Source organism: Vitis vinifera, chromosome 18 (assembly GCF_030704535.1).
Source record: "Vitis vinifera cultivar Pinot Noir 40024 chromosome 18, ASM3070453v1".
Taxonomy (NCBI): Eukaryota; Viridiplantae; Streptophyta; class Magnoliopsida; order Vitales; family Vitaceae; genus Vitis; species Vitis vinifera.
This window is the reverse complement of record NC_081822.1, coordinates 3,189,301-3,208,468: the sequence shown is the minus strand read 5'-3', so window position 1 is coordinate 3,208,468 and position 19,168 is coordinate 3,189,301. Positions and strand designations below refer to the sequence as shown.

General features: G+C 34.9%; 3 protein-coding genes across 4 annotated transcripts; all 3 read left to right on the top strand.

Annotated features, from left to right (window-relative positions):
• Positions 1 to 510: 510 nt before the first annotated feature.
• Positions 511 to 2,606, top strand: LOC100264284 (WAT1-related protein At4g08290). 2 transcript variants are annotated; one of them, XM_010665923.3, is made up of 7 exons: positions 511 to 751; positions 865 to 927; positions 1,034 to 1,150; positions 1,292 to 1,523; positions 1,670 to 1,828; positions 1,957 to 2,108; positions 2,256 to 2,606. In XM_010665923.3, exons 1-7 carry the CDS (start codon positions 543 to 545, stop codon positions 2,359 to 2,361), a joined length of 1,038 nt encoding a protein of 345 aa, XP_010664225.1. In that variant the 5' UTR covers positions 511 to 542; the 3' UTR covers positions 2,362 to 2,606. The 2 variants fall into 2 exon arrangements, with proteins under 2 accessions (XP_010664225.1, XP_002284458.1); XM_002284422.4 differs by having other exon boundaries at positions 512 to 751; positions 2,227 to 2,606.
• A 6,229-nt stretch (positions 2,607 to 8,835) lies between these two features.
• On the top strand, positions 8,836 to 12,046 carry LOC100242142 (WAT1-related protein At1g21890). The gene is made up of 7 exons (XM_010665922.3): positions 8,836 to 9,124; positions 9,207 to 9,269; positions 9,381 to 9,497; positions 10,278 to 10,518; positions 11,048 to 11,206; positions 11,294 to 11,445; positions 11,634 to 12,046. The coding sequence occupies exons 1-7, from the start codon at positions 8,913 to 8,915 to the stop codon at positions 11,863 to 11,865; spliced, it is 1,176 nt and encodes a 391-aa protein (XP_010664224.1). The 5' UTR covers positions 8,836 to 8,912; the 3' UTR covers positions 11,866 to 12,046.
• Positions 12,047 to 14,030: 1,984 nt separating this feature from the next.
• Positions 14,031 to 18,594, top strand: LOC100264430 (gamma-glutamylcyclotransferase 2-3). The gene is made up of 8 exons (XM_002285810.4): positions 14,031 to 14,218; positions 14,298 to 14,374; positions 15,177 to 15,230; positions 17,522 to 17,578; positions 17,725 to 17,765; positions 17,866 to 17,937; positions 18,181 to 18,260; positions 18,345 to 18,594. Exons 1-8 carry the CDS (start codon positions 14,110 to 14,112, stop codon positions 18,422 to 18,424), a joined length of 570 nt encoding a protein of 189 aa, XP_002285846.1. The 5' UTR covers positions 14,031 to 14,109; the 3' UTR covers positions 18,425 to 18,594.
• Positions 18,595 to 19,168: the final 574 nt, after the last annotated feature.

Sequence of the window (19,168 nt, the reverse complement as noted above, 5' to 3'; positions counted from 1 at the left end):
CAAGTGGCAAGTGCTCCTGTGCATAAAGGAGACCAATCTTATGTGGTGCTAAGATACCTTTTTTTTAAAAAAAAAAAAAAAAATTTTGTCTCCGTTACGACTAATTCCTTTACATCTTCTGATATCATAGATGATCAAGACAGCAAAAGGTGAGAAGAGAATATTGAATATAAATTTAATCTTTTATATGCCAATCAGGTGATAAGAAGATGTGAAGAGACTTCTATTTCTCTAATTTGATGTTCCCCTAACTGTGTTCTTCTTCTAGGTGTGTTCATCAGCAGCAATCTTTTCAAGATCATGCAACAATCCAAGCAGAGACTAGAATAAAATTAACTGCATCAATTCCTTTTTTATTTTGTTCATGTTAGTTCTGATCTTTAATGACTTTATTAGGAATCAAATGACCTTATATTCTTGTACACATTCTGTTGCCTTTCCAAGTTCTCAAGGGTAACAGCTCATGATTCTGAACATTTAGTTAGCAATAAACTTCCTTTATATAGTAGGTTTTGTCTCCCAAAAATTTATGAGAGAGGGAGATGGCAAACCAAAGTGGGAACTCATGTATAGTGTACCTCAATAAGATGAAACCTTATTTGCTTATGGTAGCCTTGCAATTTGGCTCTGCAGGGATGTACATAATCTGCATGGCCACCCTCACCCATGGGATGAGCCGTTACGTTCTCGTTGTGTACCGCAATGCGGTAGCTACGCTTGCTATCGCGCCCTTTGCTCTGCTTCTTGAAAGGTCAATTAACTATCTCCTGCACCTTATTGTCATTAACATTTCTGAATGAAATATGTGTTTGAACTAGTGTTGTTTAACCCATGTTTGACTGAGGAAATGCTTTCCTTCTCCAGGAAAGGAAGGCCAAAGTTGACATTCTCAATCTTCTTGAAGATTATGGCGCTAGGCTTTCTGGAGTAATGCTCTGTGTCAAATACATATATAATACTAGTTCAAAAATGTCCTCAAAGTTGAAGATTACCTGAACCAAAACAAGAACTAATTATTCTTGATTGTTAACAGGCCAATTGTTGATCAGAACTTATCCTACTTGGGAATGCAATACACATCAGCCTCATATGCATCCGCCATTATGAATGCTGTTCCGGCTGTTACTTTTGTTATGGCGATTATTTTTCGGTAAGGACCACTGCGATCATGTACTGCCTTGTACTTATATGCACAAAACTATATAAATATAGCATTTGCTAATGCGTTTTGCAATGCATCTTCCTCTTCTGCATGGAGACTCTAATGCATATGGAATTATGTCATGATCAGATTAGAGCACATAAAAATTAAGGAGACACGTACTCAAGCCAAGATCATTGGAACCCTGGTGACCTTTTCTGGAGCATTGCTCATGACTTTGTACAAGGGCCCCATCATCGATATAATGCACTCACACAAAGCAAGTCACCAAGCAAACCACTCGTCCTCTAAACATTGGCTCATCGGAACAATTTTGATACTTATGGGCTGTTGTGCTTGGTCTGCCTTTTTCATATTACAAGTAAGCTAGCTCTTGCTAAATCTTGCTCACTTCGTAACGTTAGGCCTGCTGCATTTGGTTTCTAGCAAAAACTCTAAGAACAGAGGATTATTCTCTTGTGGCAACATTTATTCATTGTGTTGACCTTAAATGTTTATCATGGTCAGTCCATAACAATTAAGGCATACCCAGCTGAGCTCTCGCTTTCCACCTTGATATGCTTGATGGGCACGGTCCAAAGTGCGGCTGTAGGGCTTATAGCAGAGCGGAAGCCACGCACCTGGTCAATTGGCTGGGACTCTAGGCTACTTGCTCCTGTTTATACAGTAAGCTTATATGAACTTCTCTTTTATTAATTTCGTCACCTTCAAAAAATTAGCCAATCCCTATAGAAATATATACAAGGGAATTGTATAAGATCCCGAGTTAACCAACCTGGATTGAAATGTTTCAGGGTATAATCAGCTCTGGAATAACATACTATGTGCAAGGCCTGGTGATGAAGACGAAGGGCCCAGTGTTTGTAACAGCATTCAACCCTCTTTGCATGGTCATCGTTGCTGCTCTGGGGTCTCTCATTCTAGCTGAGGAGCTCCACCTAGGAAGGTATTCTCAAGTCCAGCCTCAGAACCCAACACTGAACTTCTCCCCCACCCCCCCACTTTGAACTCAAATTGTTAATTTGTTCTTTAAATTAATTTATGATCTCATCACATTGCATCAGTATCATTGGAGCCATCATCATCGCTGTAGGCCTTTACTCGGTGGCGTGGGGCAAAAGCAAGGATCATTTCAGCCCAGCACCATCAACAACAGGAGAAAAGACCGATCCCTACCAGCTGCCCATTTTGGCGACTGAGAACACCAAGTTGGTGATTGAGGGAAGTAATTACGATGATGATGAAAAAGCTGCAAAATCCAAAGTTGCAACAAAATAACCATCTGGTTTCTCTCCAGCTGGGGTCCTTCTGATTAATGTACGTCAAGCTATTTAGCAGGCTTGCATGTCCTAACTAGCTCCTAATTAATCAAGCCCCTCCTCCATATGTGTTGGTTTGAGCTTGCTAAATTTGGTATAAATGACAAATATTATAGTTGCCAGATCTCATAATACAATTGGACAGTAAGACACATGTGTGGCAGTAATGTGTCATGTCATTTCATGTCTTGCAAGTTGCAACCTTGGGTATCCTATTGTTGGGATTATTAGTAGATGCCTCATCTCCAGGAATCATCTCCTCTTGAGTTTGTCCCACCCCTTCTGTATGACGTTATTGCTAATTCCCAACTCATTTTCCTCGGGTTGACATACAGATCCGTCCATCACTTCCTTCACTATAAACTGTTAATTCGAATATTTCCTACTCGGTTTGTCATCAACTTAATCTGCTGTATTGAATTTGGAACAAAATCTAGGAGGCATACACTGAGGAAGCATTGGAATTTTGCTCAGAGAATATATAAGAAATTGATGTTGCAATTCATATGGATGGATTCCAGAGGGAGTGGCAGCCAAAGTTGATGAAGGAATATACGTACCCTGGGAATCAATTTTGTCCACTTCTGGAAGGCCTCCATTATTTCTTTTCCCCCACGCTTTGTTCATTAAAATGAGGTTTGCGCACGGAACGATGTCGTTTAAACATATCCGCTCTTCCCGAGGCTTGCATGAGAGTCATCGCCCCAATCACGTGGCTTTACCGTTTGAGATCGGTAACTAAGACGACGTCGTTTGGCATAAAAACAGAGAATCACTTTAAGTTACTTTTATGGACAAATTTTTCAAAATTTAATTTTTTTTTTATATAATAAAATACTAAAAACATCATCAATTTTTAAAAAAAAAAAAATTATATTCAAATTCTATTAAAAAATATTTTAATAATTTTTAAAAAATTTTAGAATAATTTTTAAAAATTTGTCAAATATCAATAGGAAAATTATAAACTAAGAACACTTTAAATAAAATTACTTTCAAATGAATTCTAAATTTGGGATAATGTTTATAGAAAATTCAACAATTTTTCTTGAGTTGTCCATCTGGTGTACGTATATAATCTCATAACATGCATTCTAGAGTAGTTAGTCTGAAAGATGGACACCCTTTGTACTGAAGCCCAAGCCCAAGCCCAAGCCCGGAAAATTTGTAACGTGGGGTTGACATGCGAGATTACACAATTGGACTTCAGTGTCATAACTAGATATGAAGGTTAGATATCTTGGTACCACACATATGAATTAATGTGGTGGCTTCTGTTTGAATAAGTGTTTACATTGTGAATCCATGGAAGTCTAGTTAGATGTGGGGTTGAACAATCCATCGTAAGTCTTTTTTGAACATTCAATTCATTTTAATTCAATTGGATTTAATATAAATACTTTCAAAGATTTATTTTTTATTAAAAAATTATTTTTAACATGATATAACTATTATTTGAATATGTTGGGAGTAATTAGTTGAATAGTTACAATCCATTTTATTTTTTAGATCATTCATACATTTGGTCTTGTTGTTCATCAATTAGGGATGATAATAGAGCAGGTTTGAGATGAATCGCTTTTATCTTAATCCTATCTCATTTATTCAAAATAATTATCATTTTTGTCTCATTAAGGAAATTAAATGGGATAAGTCACCCATTTAGTTTAATTTTAATTTTTTAAAATTTTTTAATTTTTTTAAAATATTTTTAATTATATTTAAATAAATCTATTTTATAAATAATTAAAATATTATAATTTTTATAACTTATTTTGTTGAAAAGTATTTATTATCATTATTATTAAAAATAAGAAAATAAAAATCAAATTAATTAGGACCAACAAGGCAATTAAAAATGGGTTGCTAGTGGAGTTGAACCCTAACCTTTTGGTTGGGGCCAACATCCACTTACCATGAAGGCAAGTTTGTCCTTTGTTAATTACTGTGCATTGCTAGTGAAGTTGAACCCCAACCTTTTAGTCGGGCCAACATCCACTTACATGAGGGCAAGTTTGTCCTTTGTTAATTACCATGCACCACATACATATATATTAGAAGTGTTCATATACACAAAATATTAAAAAATCTTTTAAACAACGAATTAATTATAATTATTTTATTTGTAAATAAAAAAAATTCATTTAATTAAGTAGCAAATTTTTTAATATTATTAATATATTAATTAAATATTAAAAAATTATACATTTATTATCATTTAATACAATTAAATTAAATATATCATAATTTTAATATTAAATATATTTTAAAATTAAACATATTATAATCAAATATCACAATATTATTATTGAATAATATTTTATATAATTTAATCATCAATATACACTTATATATATATATTATGTATATATTAATTTCTTCAATAAAATAATTTTAAAATATCTATTATACTTCTAATTTTATTTATAAGAGTTTTGTTCTATATTTTCATAAGTTTTAATCAATTTTAAACCAATTGATATTTTATGTCAAAATATTTGTTAATATATTTTCGATATATCCGTAAAATCGAACTATTGATATATCTATAATTATCGATATTTTTGTCTTTGAATAACACTCGTATTTCAAATGTTACACTAGCCGGATTCCACCTGCCTTCTCGTGGTTGGCTAGATTCAATATAACTTCTTTTGAGCTTTGACTTTGGGCAACCCAACCCAACCTAATTTATATATTTATCAAGGATAGGCTTAATCCAACCCAAAACGATCCAAATCCAAGCAACTCGCCAACATCAATTTAACACCACTAATTGATGCTGACCCGAAAAGCTTGAAAAAAAAAAAACGAGCAAATTGATCTCAAGTTAACCACACCTGCTGATAGGGATGGTAAAGCCCAAATGCTGCCATGTGCAATCACCATCAGGAATAACTGTGACACATGAACCTGCCTGCGAAAGCTCGATGTTCCAACAGCAGGTACTGAGCTCATTATCTTACGTACCCTTTTAATTTACACTATATCTTAAGTGAATATTCCCCCTTTTTATTTTATATAAAATTAATTATCTTCTGTGACGGTACTCCGTAGAAGATGTATTCTTACTGATTTTGAAGCAAGCTCTAGAGAAGTGACATGGGAGAATATAACCTTTAGAGCGGGTAAGACAGGCTAGACAGTAGCTAGGTACCACCAATAAATGATATAAGTGGATTTGACGAGACAGACAATTCACAATTAGAACTTGCGGATAAGAAAATTTTGATTTCTTTTCTTATAGATACGTATAAAACATCCCAAAGATGACATTCTCCTATCCAATAAAGTACATTCTTTCGAAAAATTTGTAGACAAATGTCACTTCAGATTGAATTTTGGGGCTTGCATTAATCATGAATATGGTCACTAACGTCACTCCCAAAGGGTTTTAAAGTGTAAACCCCCGTCTATTTCCTGTTAGGGAGGCCTTTAAACAAGGAATGTTTTATAAGTTGCAAGTATAGCTCTTCCGAAAGGAGTCCAGTCCTATCAATTTTGAATTTGGGGTGCTAAAGTCATCGCCAAAGCACATCAAATTTCAAATTCCATGGTTGTGTTCTTATCACCAGAGCGTAACTCTCCACCAACATCTGTCTATCTTTTCAATTTAATCATAGCTTTTGATGACGACGCAAGAGAGATTGGACTTAAAATTATTTGCATCAATTCTATCTTACGTACCTCTACTTTCCACCTTCAATGACTTTACTTTAATCAGGAATCGAATGCCTTATATTCTCGACACATTCTCTTACCTTTACAAGCCTAGCAGCTCCCGGCCCTCTCAACACTTACCAATTGTTAGGTTAACGAGCATGGCTCATCTTTAATGAGAAGAAACTCGTGATTAATCATATATGCAGGTCTATCATCAAGAATTATCCAGTGAAATCAATCAGAATAATTTTTTTTAAGGATATATTCATAGGCACAAATGTCAAACCAACATGTTCCATTCCATGCCGGGTTTCTGATCAGAAGAATATATCTTAATCCATATCCAAAAAAGAAAAATGGACACCTGGTTACAAGCTTCGGAAATTTTCACTTTACCACATTAAGGCTACTTAACTTTTTCTGTTCATGGCATTATGTGCCAGTGGATGAGATACTGTAAGCAAACAAGGGAAATGAAAATGAAAATCTGGTTTATTATCTCCCATGCACGTTAATTTTATAACCATGCAGCATGGTCATATAATTAGTTTATACTAAATATCGACATTAATTTTTCAACATGGTGAAGAGAGTGAAGCAAATGATGATCAGCTTTCGGCAAGTTCATTGACTTTCCACTACTTACCGAACTCGATTTCGATGTTGAATTTCTAGATATTGATTGAATTCTAACTCTAAAAGAACTCAGGGACCCCGTATGCTCTCAAAGTCTGTACGTTAATGATAAGACATCACATGAGAAGAAGACCGTTAGTGCTTTTAATAAACTTTGGAAGAGAAGTGGGGAGGACTATACAGACACGTTGTTTATAGCTTTCTCAGATTTTAAATGGTCCATCTGCAGATCGGGTAGTTAGAGGTTTCCGTGGATGCACCTATTCAAGTGCATGAATGCAGTGAACTTTATACAAGACAGCCATTAAACTCCTAGAAGAAGTTGAAGACTTGATCATCATGAGCTTATTTTCATGCATGAACTAGTGAAACACATGTACTGTTGATAATTATCTCAACTCTCGTTCATGAACTTATCCCCTTTATGAGCTAATAAAGTTCTTGAACTACATTATTATGTTTCATTGTTTGCCCTTTTTGTTGAGAACTGGCCTTCTCTACAGTGAACACGTACCTACAAAAGCGTTTCCTGTCGCCTGCATTCAACTCTATCTGGCATCAAAATATCTGGCACCCATATTCATATTTGTATAATATCTCAGTTAGAGGTTGATTAATTGCATAGGTTTCATTACAATTATGACAGAAATAGGGGTCTAACCCTTACTTGGATATTGGTGTATGTATGTAAAATTACATATATAATATTTGGACTTTGTTGCCCTTGTCCACTGTCCAAACCATTGTTTTTTGTGTGGTAGGTGGAGGGGTCTTATATAAGGTTCTTATTAGTAAGAAGCTGTCTGGAGAACAAATCAATAACACAGCCTCAAATCATGGCCAATGACGCATTTGGTGTCGATGTGTATGCATGGAATATCAGGAAAGGGAAGCCCCATTACTTTTGATTTTTGGTGTTTTAAATATTTCTCAGCCACAAATCTACCACAATATATAATATATTGCAAGCGTTATCCTCACAGTAAAAATGGTTTCTTTGTGCTTGCCTACCTACTATCCTTTTGACTGCATTTCTTTGGATGGAGTACTGTTTGCTTTGTAATGGGTGGGACTCCCCCACTCCGATTCAAGACATTGGAATCCAAACACGCAACCACCCACTTCACTTTCTTTGCATTTGGTGACCCCAAGTGTTGTAATACTCACAAACCATCACGCTGTTGCTCTCAATCTATTCCAGTGTCACACATAAGCAAAGCTCTAGTCTAGGTACCCTCCAAAAAAATTACACCCCACCCACGTACGGCAATAATTTCAGCGTTATGACCCCTTTTGATGACTTGGATTTGACTATGTGTTGACGTTATGGCAAGAAGGTGGGGTGAGAACTCAAGCAACTTGGCCACTCTCAGCTTCTGATTGAATGAAAATGTAGGAAAAAACTTTGAGCAGAAAGTTCCGGTCCTCCCCTGGATTTAAGTTATGCTGCAAGGATTGTGGTTGTAGTTATTTTAAAATAGAAGGGAGTCAATGGTCATGTGTACTTAGATTTCGAGAACTTGCTGATGCTGGATTTGTGCAATCTCTCAAAAAAGCAACCTGGGAGGTTTGTATGCCAATTATTTATGGATCATTACATCAGCCTCACTATGTTAATTGTTTTTCTTAGAGTCAAAAAGTAGTTAATTAATTAACCATGAGTGAATCCTCCAATTACTGAATTGATTTGCCCACTCTTGATGCCACCCCACTTCAAAAAACATGGGCACCCCACACGCATCATCCTACAGCACTAAACCCCAATTCCATTAGGTGGTCAATGAACACAAATCCCCACTTCCTCTAAGAAAAACAGGGGTAAGAGATGAAAACAAAAATGGGAACATTTTTTTTTTCTTTTATTTTATTAGAGGTCTACACACATCCCTACTCTCTTTTCCTCAATTCGATCATCAAAGAAAGGATTCTCCTTGCTTCGAAAATGGGTGTTTTTTGTTAATGGATAAGGAATCTAGAGAAGAGCTAAAGCCATGAGTTAGTGCAGAAAGGATGCATAGGTGGTGTTGAAAAATCGAACAACCACCCCTTTATTGCTTTCCTCTGTCTATAAGAAGGCCGTTCCTCATTTTAGTTTCTCATTCAATTCCCCAAACAGAAAGAGAGAGAGAGAGATGGGAGACCAAACCCTTTTTGTCAAGCTGAGCCTGATGTTCTCCAAGGTGAAAGCGTATTTGGGCATTGTCTCCCTGCAGTTCGGCTATGCTGGCATGTACATCATCACCATGGTTTCTTTGAAGCATGGGATGAATCACTACGTACTTGTAGTGTACCGACATGCAGTAGCCACTCTTGTGATCGCGCCTTTCGCACTTGTTCTTGAAAGGTCTTTTTCTTAACAAATCTTGCTCTCACATCCAAATATATATAGTATCTGCTTTGCTAATTGTTTTTCTTCTAATTTATAGGAAAGTAAGGCCAAAGATGACACTCTCAACCTTCCTAAAAATAATGGTGCTTGGCTTCCTAGAGTAATGCTCCAAAACCCAGCATTACTTGCACTTTCTCTTTTCATTCTTCTCATATGAGTACTGTTGCATCATATGTTAATATCTTTTCTCCGATTGGGTATTGATAATCAGGCCAGTGCTTGATCAAAACTTATACTATGTGGGGATGAAGTATACATCAGCAACCTTTGCTTCTGCCACTGTCAATGTCCTCCCTGCTATTACTTTCATACTGGCAATTATCTTCAGGTAATATAAAGATTCAAATCACTTCACCAGTATATGTTATATACACTGCATTCATGTCCTCATAAAAGGTGATGATGAGAACAGTTGAATGGGATTGGTAGGTGAAAGTAACTGGTATTAGATGAATTATCAACGTTAATTATAGTATATTCCATACTTTATTTTTTCAAAAAGCGGAACGCTACAAAAATATTAATAATATTATTTTTACAAATTCCTACACCTAAAGAAAATTGCTATTACTTTTCTTATTCATCAAAGTAAATGATCCTTCTGATTTCTCTTTAGCTCTGAAAGGAATAATGTTTTGTCATCATAACAACAGAAGTGAAGCCACTTTCAACGTCATGAAGTTCTGAGTTGTTATCCACCACCCACCATTACCAAGTATTCATTATTCCCACCTTTGAAGAGACAAACATCCAGATGGGTTCTCAAACATCAATTCCAAAATTCATTTTTCCTCAAAGAATATACGGGAAGAGCTTGCAAAAAGACATTTATACTCCACATATCCACGTATTTGTATTCATTTCACATGGAAGGTCAAGTCATTTCGCATATGATCAAGTATCATTTGCTAAGTATTAAGTATTTTGTTTAAATAAAATTTCTATCCTAATTTGCATTAGTTTGGCAACAAAAATAAGCAGATTTATTGATCAATATGAAAGTCTCGACTGTTTCTGCTTTCAACATCCAGCTGCTATGCTGCTTGATCTGTATTTTGACGGTTATAGCTTCTACCAGCGTATAACATGCTAATATCATTGATTATAGGTTGGAGAAAATTAATATTAAGAAGATACCCAGCCAAGCTAAGGTGATCGGAACCTTAATCACAGTCACAGGAGCCATGGTGATGACACTGTACAAAGGTCCCATCATTGACTTTATACACACACGAGGAATAAGCCACCATGAATCCTCCAGTGATCCCTCGGCAGGCCAAAATTGGGCCACCGGAACCCTAATGCTCCTAGGCAGCTGCTTTGGTTGGTCTGGTTTCTTCATATTGCAAGTAAGTTTACCTATAGGGAAAATCTACAATACCTCCTTCGGTACCATGCCTCCATTATCTTATAAATTCTTTTATAGCAATATGACAAAAATAAAAATAAAAAAATTGGGAACCATATTCTGGTAACATCAATTTTATGAGAGATTATCATGGACAAAAATCAAAATAATATGGTCAGAAATGCAAAGGTCGAATCTGAATCTATCAATCTATATGAGATCAGTGTTGGTCTTCATGGCCCACATTTTGGATTGTTGTCTAATTTAATCATAGCCCTTGCTTTTCTATGCACAGCCATTATTAATATTACTGCTTTTACTATTAAAGTGCTGTACTTGTTGGGTCCAAATTGGGCCTCACATATAAAGTTGAATGGCGTTTGATTATTACTTAGCCATGTAGCACATAGTTTTGTTCAATTTATTATTACCAGCCTTTTACATGAAAATAACTTGGTTAGCTAAATCCACAGCGCCATGCCTTCATCTGACTAGCTAATCTGAATGGCTATGCATTTTTGGTTATTCAGTCATTTACACTGAAGCAATACCCAGCGGAGCTCTCTCTCACAGCCTTGATATGCTTTATGGGGACGGTGCAAGGAGCGGCCGTGGCACTTGTGATGGAACGCGACAAAGCTGCTTGGGCAGTAGGCTTCGACTCCAGAATCTTGGCTGCAGCTTATTCTGTGAGTACACCTTCTGTATATTTATACTAAATGAAATTATTTGATGTTAAGAAGTAACTAACACTATATATTAACCAAAATGTTTAGGGGGTAGTTTGCTCTGGAATTGCATATTATGTGCAAAGTCTAGTGATCAAAGAACGAGGCCCCGTGTTTGTAACTGCTTTCAGCCCTCTGTGCATGATTATCACTGCAGCTCTGGGGTCCTTCATTTTGGCCGAGAAACTCCACCTGGGAAGGTATAATTATGATATATATAAATATATGCCACCATTTCCCTCAAAACAGCATCATTGATTAATAATTCCAAGTCAACTTCATATATATTTGATCACAATGAACTCATAGTGAATCAGCATATGCCTCCTCCATGTATCTTTTGTCGATCTATTTACTTTGTATTAATGTTTGTTGTGGTTGACCTCAGTATACTTGGAGCGGCCGTGATAGTCGTAGGCCTTTATTCGGTGGTGTGGGGCAAAAGCAAGGAGGCCAGAAGCTCAGCATCACAGGCGCCGACAGATGAGAAAGCAGGTGGGAGCCATGAATTGCCAGTTGCAAGCAGCACTAAACCAAGCATTGTCCATAACAACAATATGGAAGGAGATGGTGGAATGTTGAAGATTCGCGTGTCAGAGGCATCATCAATGATTGAATGATCATGAATTTTAATGTACATTATTCTGCCAAAGGGTCGCCCAACTATCATCCATAAACCCTTGTCTCTCTCTCTCTATGGGTATAGCTATCTATCTACTTTAGTTTTGCAAGCAATTAATGCCAGTTGAACTTTCCCATATGGGCAGGTGAAGTGAAACTACTTTATTCTGATTAGTCCCCCCATATATTCTCATTTCATTTCCAATCGTACAACCTGGTGTCACTTGATTGCAAGAATTGACCTTTTCTCATTCGTATATCCCACCTTTTACCTTGTGGGTTTTGGCCCCAGAATTTTATTTCACATCCCCAAATATGGTGGCAAATTAGCAAGAGCATTGGGTGCCTCAAGGTAATGGGCCCCTCATCAAAGAATCAAATTCTCTGGCATAAGTCCACTCCCTAACGACATTGTCCCCATAATTTCAAATCAAGCCCACCATTCGGCCCGGCCCACATGCGATAGGCAGACAAACATCAACTTGTTATTAAATTTATTTTTAATATGAAATTATAAAATTAATAAATAAAATAGAAACTATTATATACAAATATTGAAACCGTTGTGTGATGGTTGAAAAAAGGAGACGTGATTGACAAAAATGAATCATTTTTTTTATCTGCACTGAATTTTTAAAATAAATTATTAGTTTATTTTTATTATTCAATTAGTAATTTGAATAATAAAATAAAATTAAGTAATTTAATAATGCAATAATAGCGATCGAAGAGTTTACAGACGTAAGGAAACTGTCCGGCAAAAGGATTGGATATTTAATTAGTTAATTTATCATATTAAGATTTTTTTAATAATTACGTGGCAGTTTTTTTTATAATTAGGTGGCGCAATTTTAGCCATGTACGAATTGGAGAGAGCTGAACTGCATCTTATCTAGGATTTTTTATGATTGTAAGGTGATTTTAAAATTAATTTTTTTAAATACGGTACATTGAAAAATATTTCCAAATCTATAACACTTTTTAACATTTTGAAAGGTGTCCCTTGAAAAAAACATTTTTCATCATTTCATATCAATGATACACTTTCAAAAAAATTAAATTTACATTAAAGGTGACAATTGCCCTATAAAGACTCGCTTTTACTACAGCTCCGATGATTTACCTAAACTAAGCCACTGCCTATGAGTCGTCAGTTCATTCTTCAACAAGCATGCGATCAGAGCCCTCATCTCCTCCCACTGCTTGGGAAGTTACGATTTCATGTTCTATTTCACTCCCTAATTGTGTCTCTTCAAAAAACACATTTCACAATTTTTATATTAATAACACACATTAAAAAAAATATGAATTTGTATTTAAAGTATCTCTTTAAGAAACACCTTTTATAATTCTACAAAATTGAATTTATATTAAAAACACTTTTTTCACAATTTCTATACTAACTGCATGATGAAAAAATTGAATTTATATTAAAGATGTTTCCCTAATAAATACTTTTTACAATTTCACAAAATTAAATTTATATTAAAAGTGTCTCTTTAAGAGACACCTTCAACTATTCTTGTATCAGTCGTCCATTGAAATAATTGAATTTTATACTAAAAGTGTTTTTTCAAAAGACATCTTTAACAATTTCATAAAATTAATTTTATACTGAAAGATTTTCCTTTAAGAGACATTTTTAGTACAAATTTAATTTTTTTCAACATGTGACTAATATAAAAATTGTAGAAAGTGTTTTTTCAAAATATACATTTAATATAAATTCAATTTTGTAAAATTGTAGAAAAACCTTCAATATAAATTCAATTTTTTTCACTATGTGATTGATATGAAAATTGTGAAAGATGTTTATTTAAGAGACGCCTTTAGTATAAATTTGACTTTATGGTATTATGAAAATAATATTTTTTTAGTATAAATTCATTTTTTTTTAATGTGAATTACTAATAAAAATATTATGAAAAAATGTTTTTTGAAGAGACATCTTTAACATAAATTCAAACAAAAAATTAATATGTATAGTTGATATGAAAAATATGAAAGGTGTCTTTTTAAGAAACAGCCTTCAAAGTGACAAAAAGTATTGTAGATTTATTATAGTTGTGTAACTATTATATTTTAAGAATTTTTTCTTCATAGTACCATTTTTTAAGAATTATTTTTTTAAAATATCCGTACAAGTTAAAAGGGGCCTCTTGTATCCGCTGTCGTCTGTTGTGACACTAGATTTGCTCTTCCTCTCGCATTTTCCGTCTGGTGGAGACTGTAGAGGGAGAGAAATGGTTTTATGGGTATTCGGGTATGGGTCACTGATATGGAAAGCAGGGTTTGAATATGATGATCGACGAGTTTGTTTCATCAAAGGGTACCGTCGTGTCTTCTACCAAGGTCTGCACCTCAGTATCTCTCGCTGTATCTCTCCTTGAATTCATTGTATTTCTATGGTTTTGTTTTGGGTGTCTTGCAGGTAGTACAGACCACAGAGGGACACCAGAATACCCAGGAAGAACAGTTACATTGGAGCCTGCTGAAGGAGAGATCTGCGTGAGTTCCTTTTACAATCCAAACGCCCATACTACATCAAATGTATACCTGTATGAAAATTTGATTGGATTCTCAATCATTTGCTTTCTCTTTAAGTGCGATTGGAAGTTTAAACGATAGTCTTATGGGTATGTGTGCGTTGTGGCTTAAACCTTACTGTAGATGATTGGTTGGTCTAGGAAAACACCTCTTTTGAAGTCCATTTGCTTCCCTGATTGCAATGGTGTATCACAGAAAATTTGGGATACTCCTTTATTTTGCGACATCTGTTAAAACTTAGGGAAAAAAGGGCCTTTTTCACTTGCATTCGGGAACAATATTTCTCTGGCAGAATAACATTTAATTGTTTTTTGATGAAAAATGTTTGATATAAACTAGAATTGGTATTACTGTGATTATTGTTTTTCTTGACCATTAAGGAAGTTCAGTAGAAAAAAAAAAATTACCATGACTGTTTGTTGTTGCTAGATAGGCCTAATGAATTAGTCAGATTCAAAGTGACAAAATTGCACCTTAGGCATATGGGGAAGAACTTCCTGTTTCAATTGTAAGACGAATTTTCATCTCTTTTATCATATAGTATGCCAAATTTGAGATTTCTGGTCCTGGTTGATGCATCGACTCTTCCATTGTTGAGGACTCAGTTGTTTGTCCTAATTTTCTCTTTACCATCCAGTTGTTATTTTAGCTTATCAGTAGTATACTATATGATACAAATGCTTAACTTAGTTATGTTTTTGAACTTATCAAATATGGCAATGCATAAAACAGTACATTTTTTTCTTATTTTGCAAGGTTATAGTGGGGAGTTGCCTACAAGGTTTCCAAGGAGGAAGATGAACAGATTGCATTAACAGTATGTTTCTTAAGTGGTTTTCTTTGAAGTTTTTCTGATCCCTAAGCTGCTAAAATCCTTTGAAATATTTTATGTTATTTTGATGTATTGATGGCCATGAATCAGCTCTCTCATTTCAAGTGCTTGACGGTTCGTACTACCCAACAAATGGGTGCTATTTGTTGTTGTTTTATTCTGATTTTCCCGATTGATTCATTTGATTGATAGGCATGATGTAGCAACAAAGTGTAGGTATCTTTTCTCTTCCCCAATCAGCTTGTGTGGTTTCTTGGATTTCCTAGTTACTACTCCTACTAAGTGCCTTAAGCTACCTCTAGGGAGCACATTGGTTCATTAGGTCACCATGATATGATGAAAGAGCAAAAGAAGTTCAGAGTGCAAGATGCAGAGTTGTTAACTTCTGTTTCAAAACTCTAAATTTATTAGTCCAGACAATTTCTTGTTATTTTTCTTTTAATTTTCCATTTATAAGGACAACAAGATAGAGAGTTGATTTTACATATATAACAACACAGAGAAGGGCATACCCCATGTATGCCAAAATGAATTTATATATATATTAAAAAAGAAAAAAAGAAGGATACTGCACAACTCTGCAAAACATAAAGTATCAAAGAAAAAATTAGGAAACACTTTGCATCCTCCCTGCACCTGCATCTCAAAGCTTTCCAGTTTCACTGTCTTTAAACACCTCATCAGTAATGAACAGACCACCCTCCTCACTCTGCAAGGGCATACACCACCAATTCTCATAAAGTTCTCTTACAACTCTGGAAGAACCCAAAACATGCCTCAAAATAGGAAACATGAAGTGCCAAAAAGAGTTGTATTGAACATTTCATAGTTCTACTCCACTTAAGAGGAAAAAAAAAATTCTGACATATGATGCTAGTTTATCAAATTCCAACTTGTAATTTAGATAAACCTTCCCTTATTCCAAGGTGGCATAGCACATAACTGGATCCATACACACTGCAACCCATGTCCCAGGTAAAACTTGATTAGACATCTGAGCTTTGAGCCATTACCTTGTCCATGATCACAAATGTTTCTCCATATCTTTTACATATATGAAAGAATAGGAAAAACATCCTGGTAAATTTGAGGTTTTTCAGAGAGAAATGATACTCATAAGTTCATTCATTCAACCATCCATAGTTTAATTTACATGCCTACAAACTCCCAAATACCAGTTTAATTTCCACTGACATCTGATGAGAGGTCTTCCTTCATCGCTAATAAATTGATCAAGCAGGAGTCTTCCAGTCAGCCTGAGCCCTTGTGCTGAATTATCCCTCCCATTTGCTAGTGTCCACGTCAGTTTTAGAATGTCTCTGTCTCTTAAAATAGCATTTAAATTTAGCTTCAATAGAACAAAAAAACAAAAAAAAAAAAAAAAGAAGGGAAAAGTGGGATTTCATATCTGCAAGATCATTCCTTGCTCCCTCTAACCAAGTCTGATTTACTCTATCATGACATACACTGGCTTCCTCCAAGCTCTTTTGGGCTTTTCTTTGTGATTCATTATTTTACATGTTTTTGGAGCTTTATGCACTATAAGTTTTAAGTTTATCTTGTGTGGTGGTTTTCATTTGACACATCAGATACTCTCCTATCTGTAACATTTTCAATTCTAACATCTGCTTTCTTCAGTGCCCCATCTTTATTGTCTGTGCAGTAAGTTTTTAGTCATCAATTCCCTTGGTCCTTGCCCTCTAAATTCAGTCTCCTGTAAAAAGTGTTTGTTCCTAATCTATTCTCCTAGTAGCTGGTGTTCTCTGTTCTGATTACCAAGATGCATACATGATGGATGTTTCACTTTAACCAACTCTTTTGAGTATGTTCCCTGCCTACTGTTTGTTGAAACCTTGTTCCTGGAGTAGAGCCTTTGCATGCTCCTGCTAATTTCTTACCGTAGCTCTCTGTAGCTTTGCCTATATGGTGGTTTGCATCCAGGGGACACCATAACTTATGGATGACTCAATTAATCAAAATCCTGGCTGAAACAACTCCAAAATCTTGATTTGTTTCCATTGTACAGTCTGATAAGAATGCATTCATAAATTTTTTTTGATAGATATATAAGAATGCATTCATAATTATAAGTTTTCATAGCAATTCATGCTTATAGACCATTGCAATTATTTCCAGATTGGCTTTTGTCATGGACCAAGGGCTTGTAAAGATCTTTTGGGGCACATTTTACGACTTCATTTTCCATTTTTTTTTTGTTGTCACCCCTCACTAAATATTCCTAATGGAAATTCCTTTTATGATGTTGTGGCTCATAGTATCTAGAAGTGAGGGAGAAACAGTATGACAAGAAGGCTTATCTTGATGTTTATGCTGTAAGTTAAAAAGTGTTGCTCAATGTGCTGTAAGTTAAAAAGTGTTGCTCATTTGGAATCATCACATTTTAATATTTTTTTTAATTACCGATATTGTTTTATGTTTATCAATAATTTAAGCTGGAATTTGCTTACATATGTTTCAGGAGCCAATGGCTACTACTCCTGTCATCTCTGGAGTAATGGTGTAAGTGTGTGAAACCACCTAGCACTTTTTATCTTTCTATTATATCTGGCAATTACCATAAGGCAACCAGATCAAAACTGATGCTTTTTTAACTGTTTAGATACATAGCATCCCCAGACAAGAAACTTAATCGTAACTACCTTGGCCCTGCATCAGTTGAAGAGATTGCCAAGTATGTATTCTCTCTACACGTTCTAATTTTATATTTTACTGTAGAAGTATCTTCTCCATTATAAGAAATTGCCTTAGTTTTGTGCATATGCCCCACAGTTTATAACTTGAGACGCAAAATTACCCACACCCCACCATAGATATATACAGTAAAAAGTAGGATGGTCAGAGGATTCTTGAAACATCTCATCTTTACCCTGCTGTCTGAGACTCAATTGCTGATCATTCCTTGTCCATTGTGCAGACAAATTATTCATGCTGAAGGCCCCTCAGGTCCTAACAGAGAATATCTTTTCCAACTTGAACAAGCACTCCTTCAAATGGGTAAGGTTTCTCTGAGGATTACCATTTTCTGTCTCTCTTTATTTATATCTTAAGAAGATTTATTTTCTTCAATATTTTGCATAGGATGTGAAGACAAACATGTAATGGATCTCGCGAATGAAGTGAGGCGCATCCTTTCAGAGAAGGAGCTGACTGTTTCATGACCCCATTTAACAATGGACAAGAGAATTCTGATTAGAATTGAAACTCAAAAATGTCCTCAAACTTTTATGAGTTGATAAAATATTATTTATTGGATAGAGAAACATTGTTGAGACTCGTTGTTGAAGCTCTGGAAAGGCTTATATCAATAATATCTCAATAAATTCATGAATGCTACTTTGTGGAATCATGAATGCTACATAAGTTTGGTAGCTTCTTATACTTGTGGATTTGGATTTGAAATTAAATTCCATAATTATCCCAATTTAACAGGGATAATTATTTATTCGAGTCTAATAACAATAAGAATCTACCATTGTCATTAACAGAAACAATTAAACAAGAAATTTTTGGCTATTGAGACCAAAATCTTCCAGCCCATCAAGAAAACTCAACCTAGTAAACCACTGATATATCGCTCATCAAACATATATTATGCCAGTTGCCTCTTTTGTTATACACAGACTACATTCAAATTGGGTTGTTTGATTAAAAGGGATAAAATTATTCCTATTTGTAAATCTAACCCTCTAACTTTTTTCACCTTAAAAAACACTCATTTTGGACAAGAAAGTCCTTATTTTTTTCTTATAAAAATAACTTTTTATTTTAAAACACATGTAAATAATCAAAATATTAAAAAGCATTCACATCAAAAATAGGTTACTCTTCAAGTTCAAAAATGGCAGATTGGTTTTACACATTTACACTCTTTCCGTCCATTTAATCAATTAATCCATTCAATT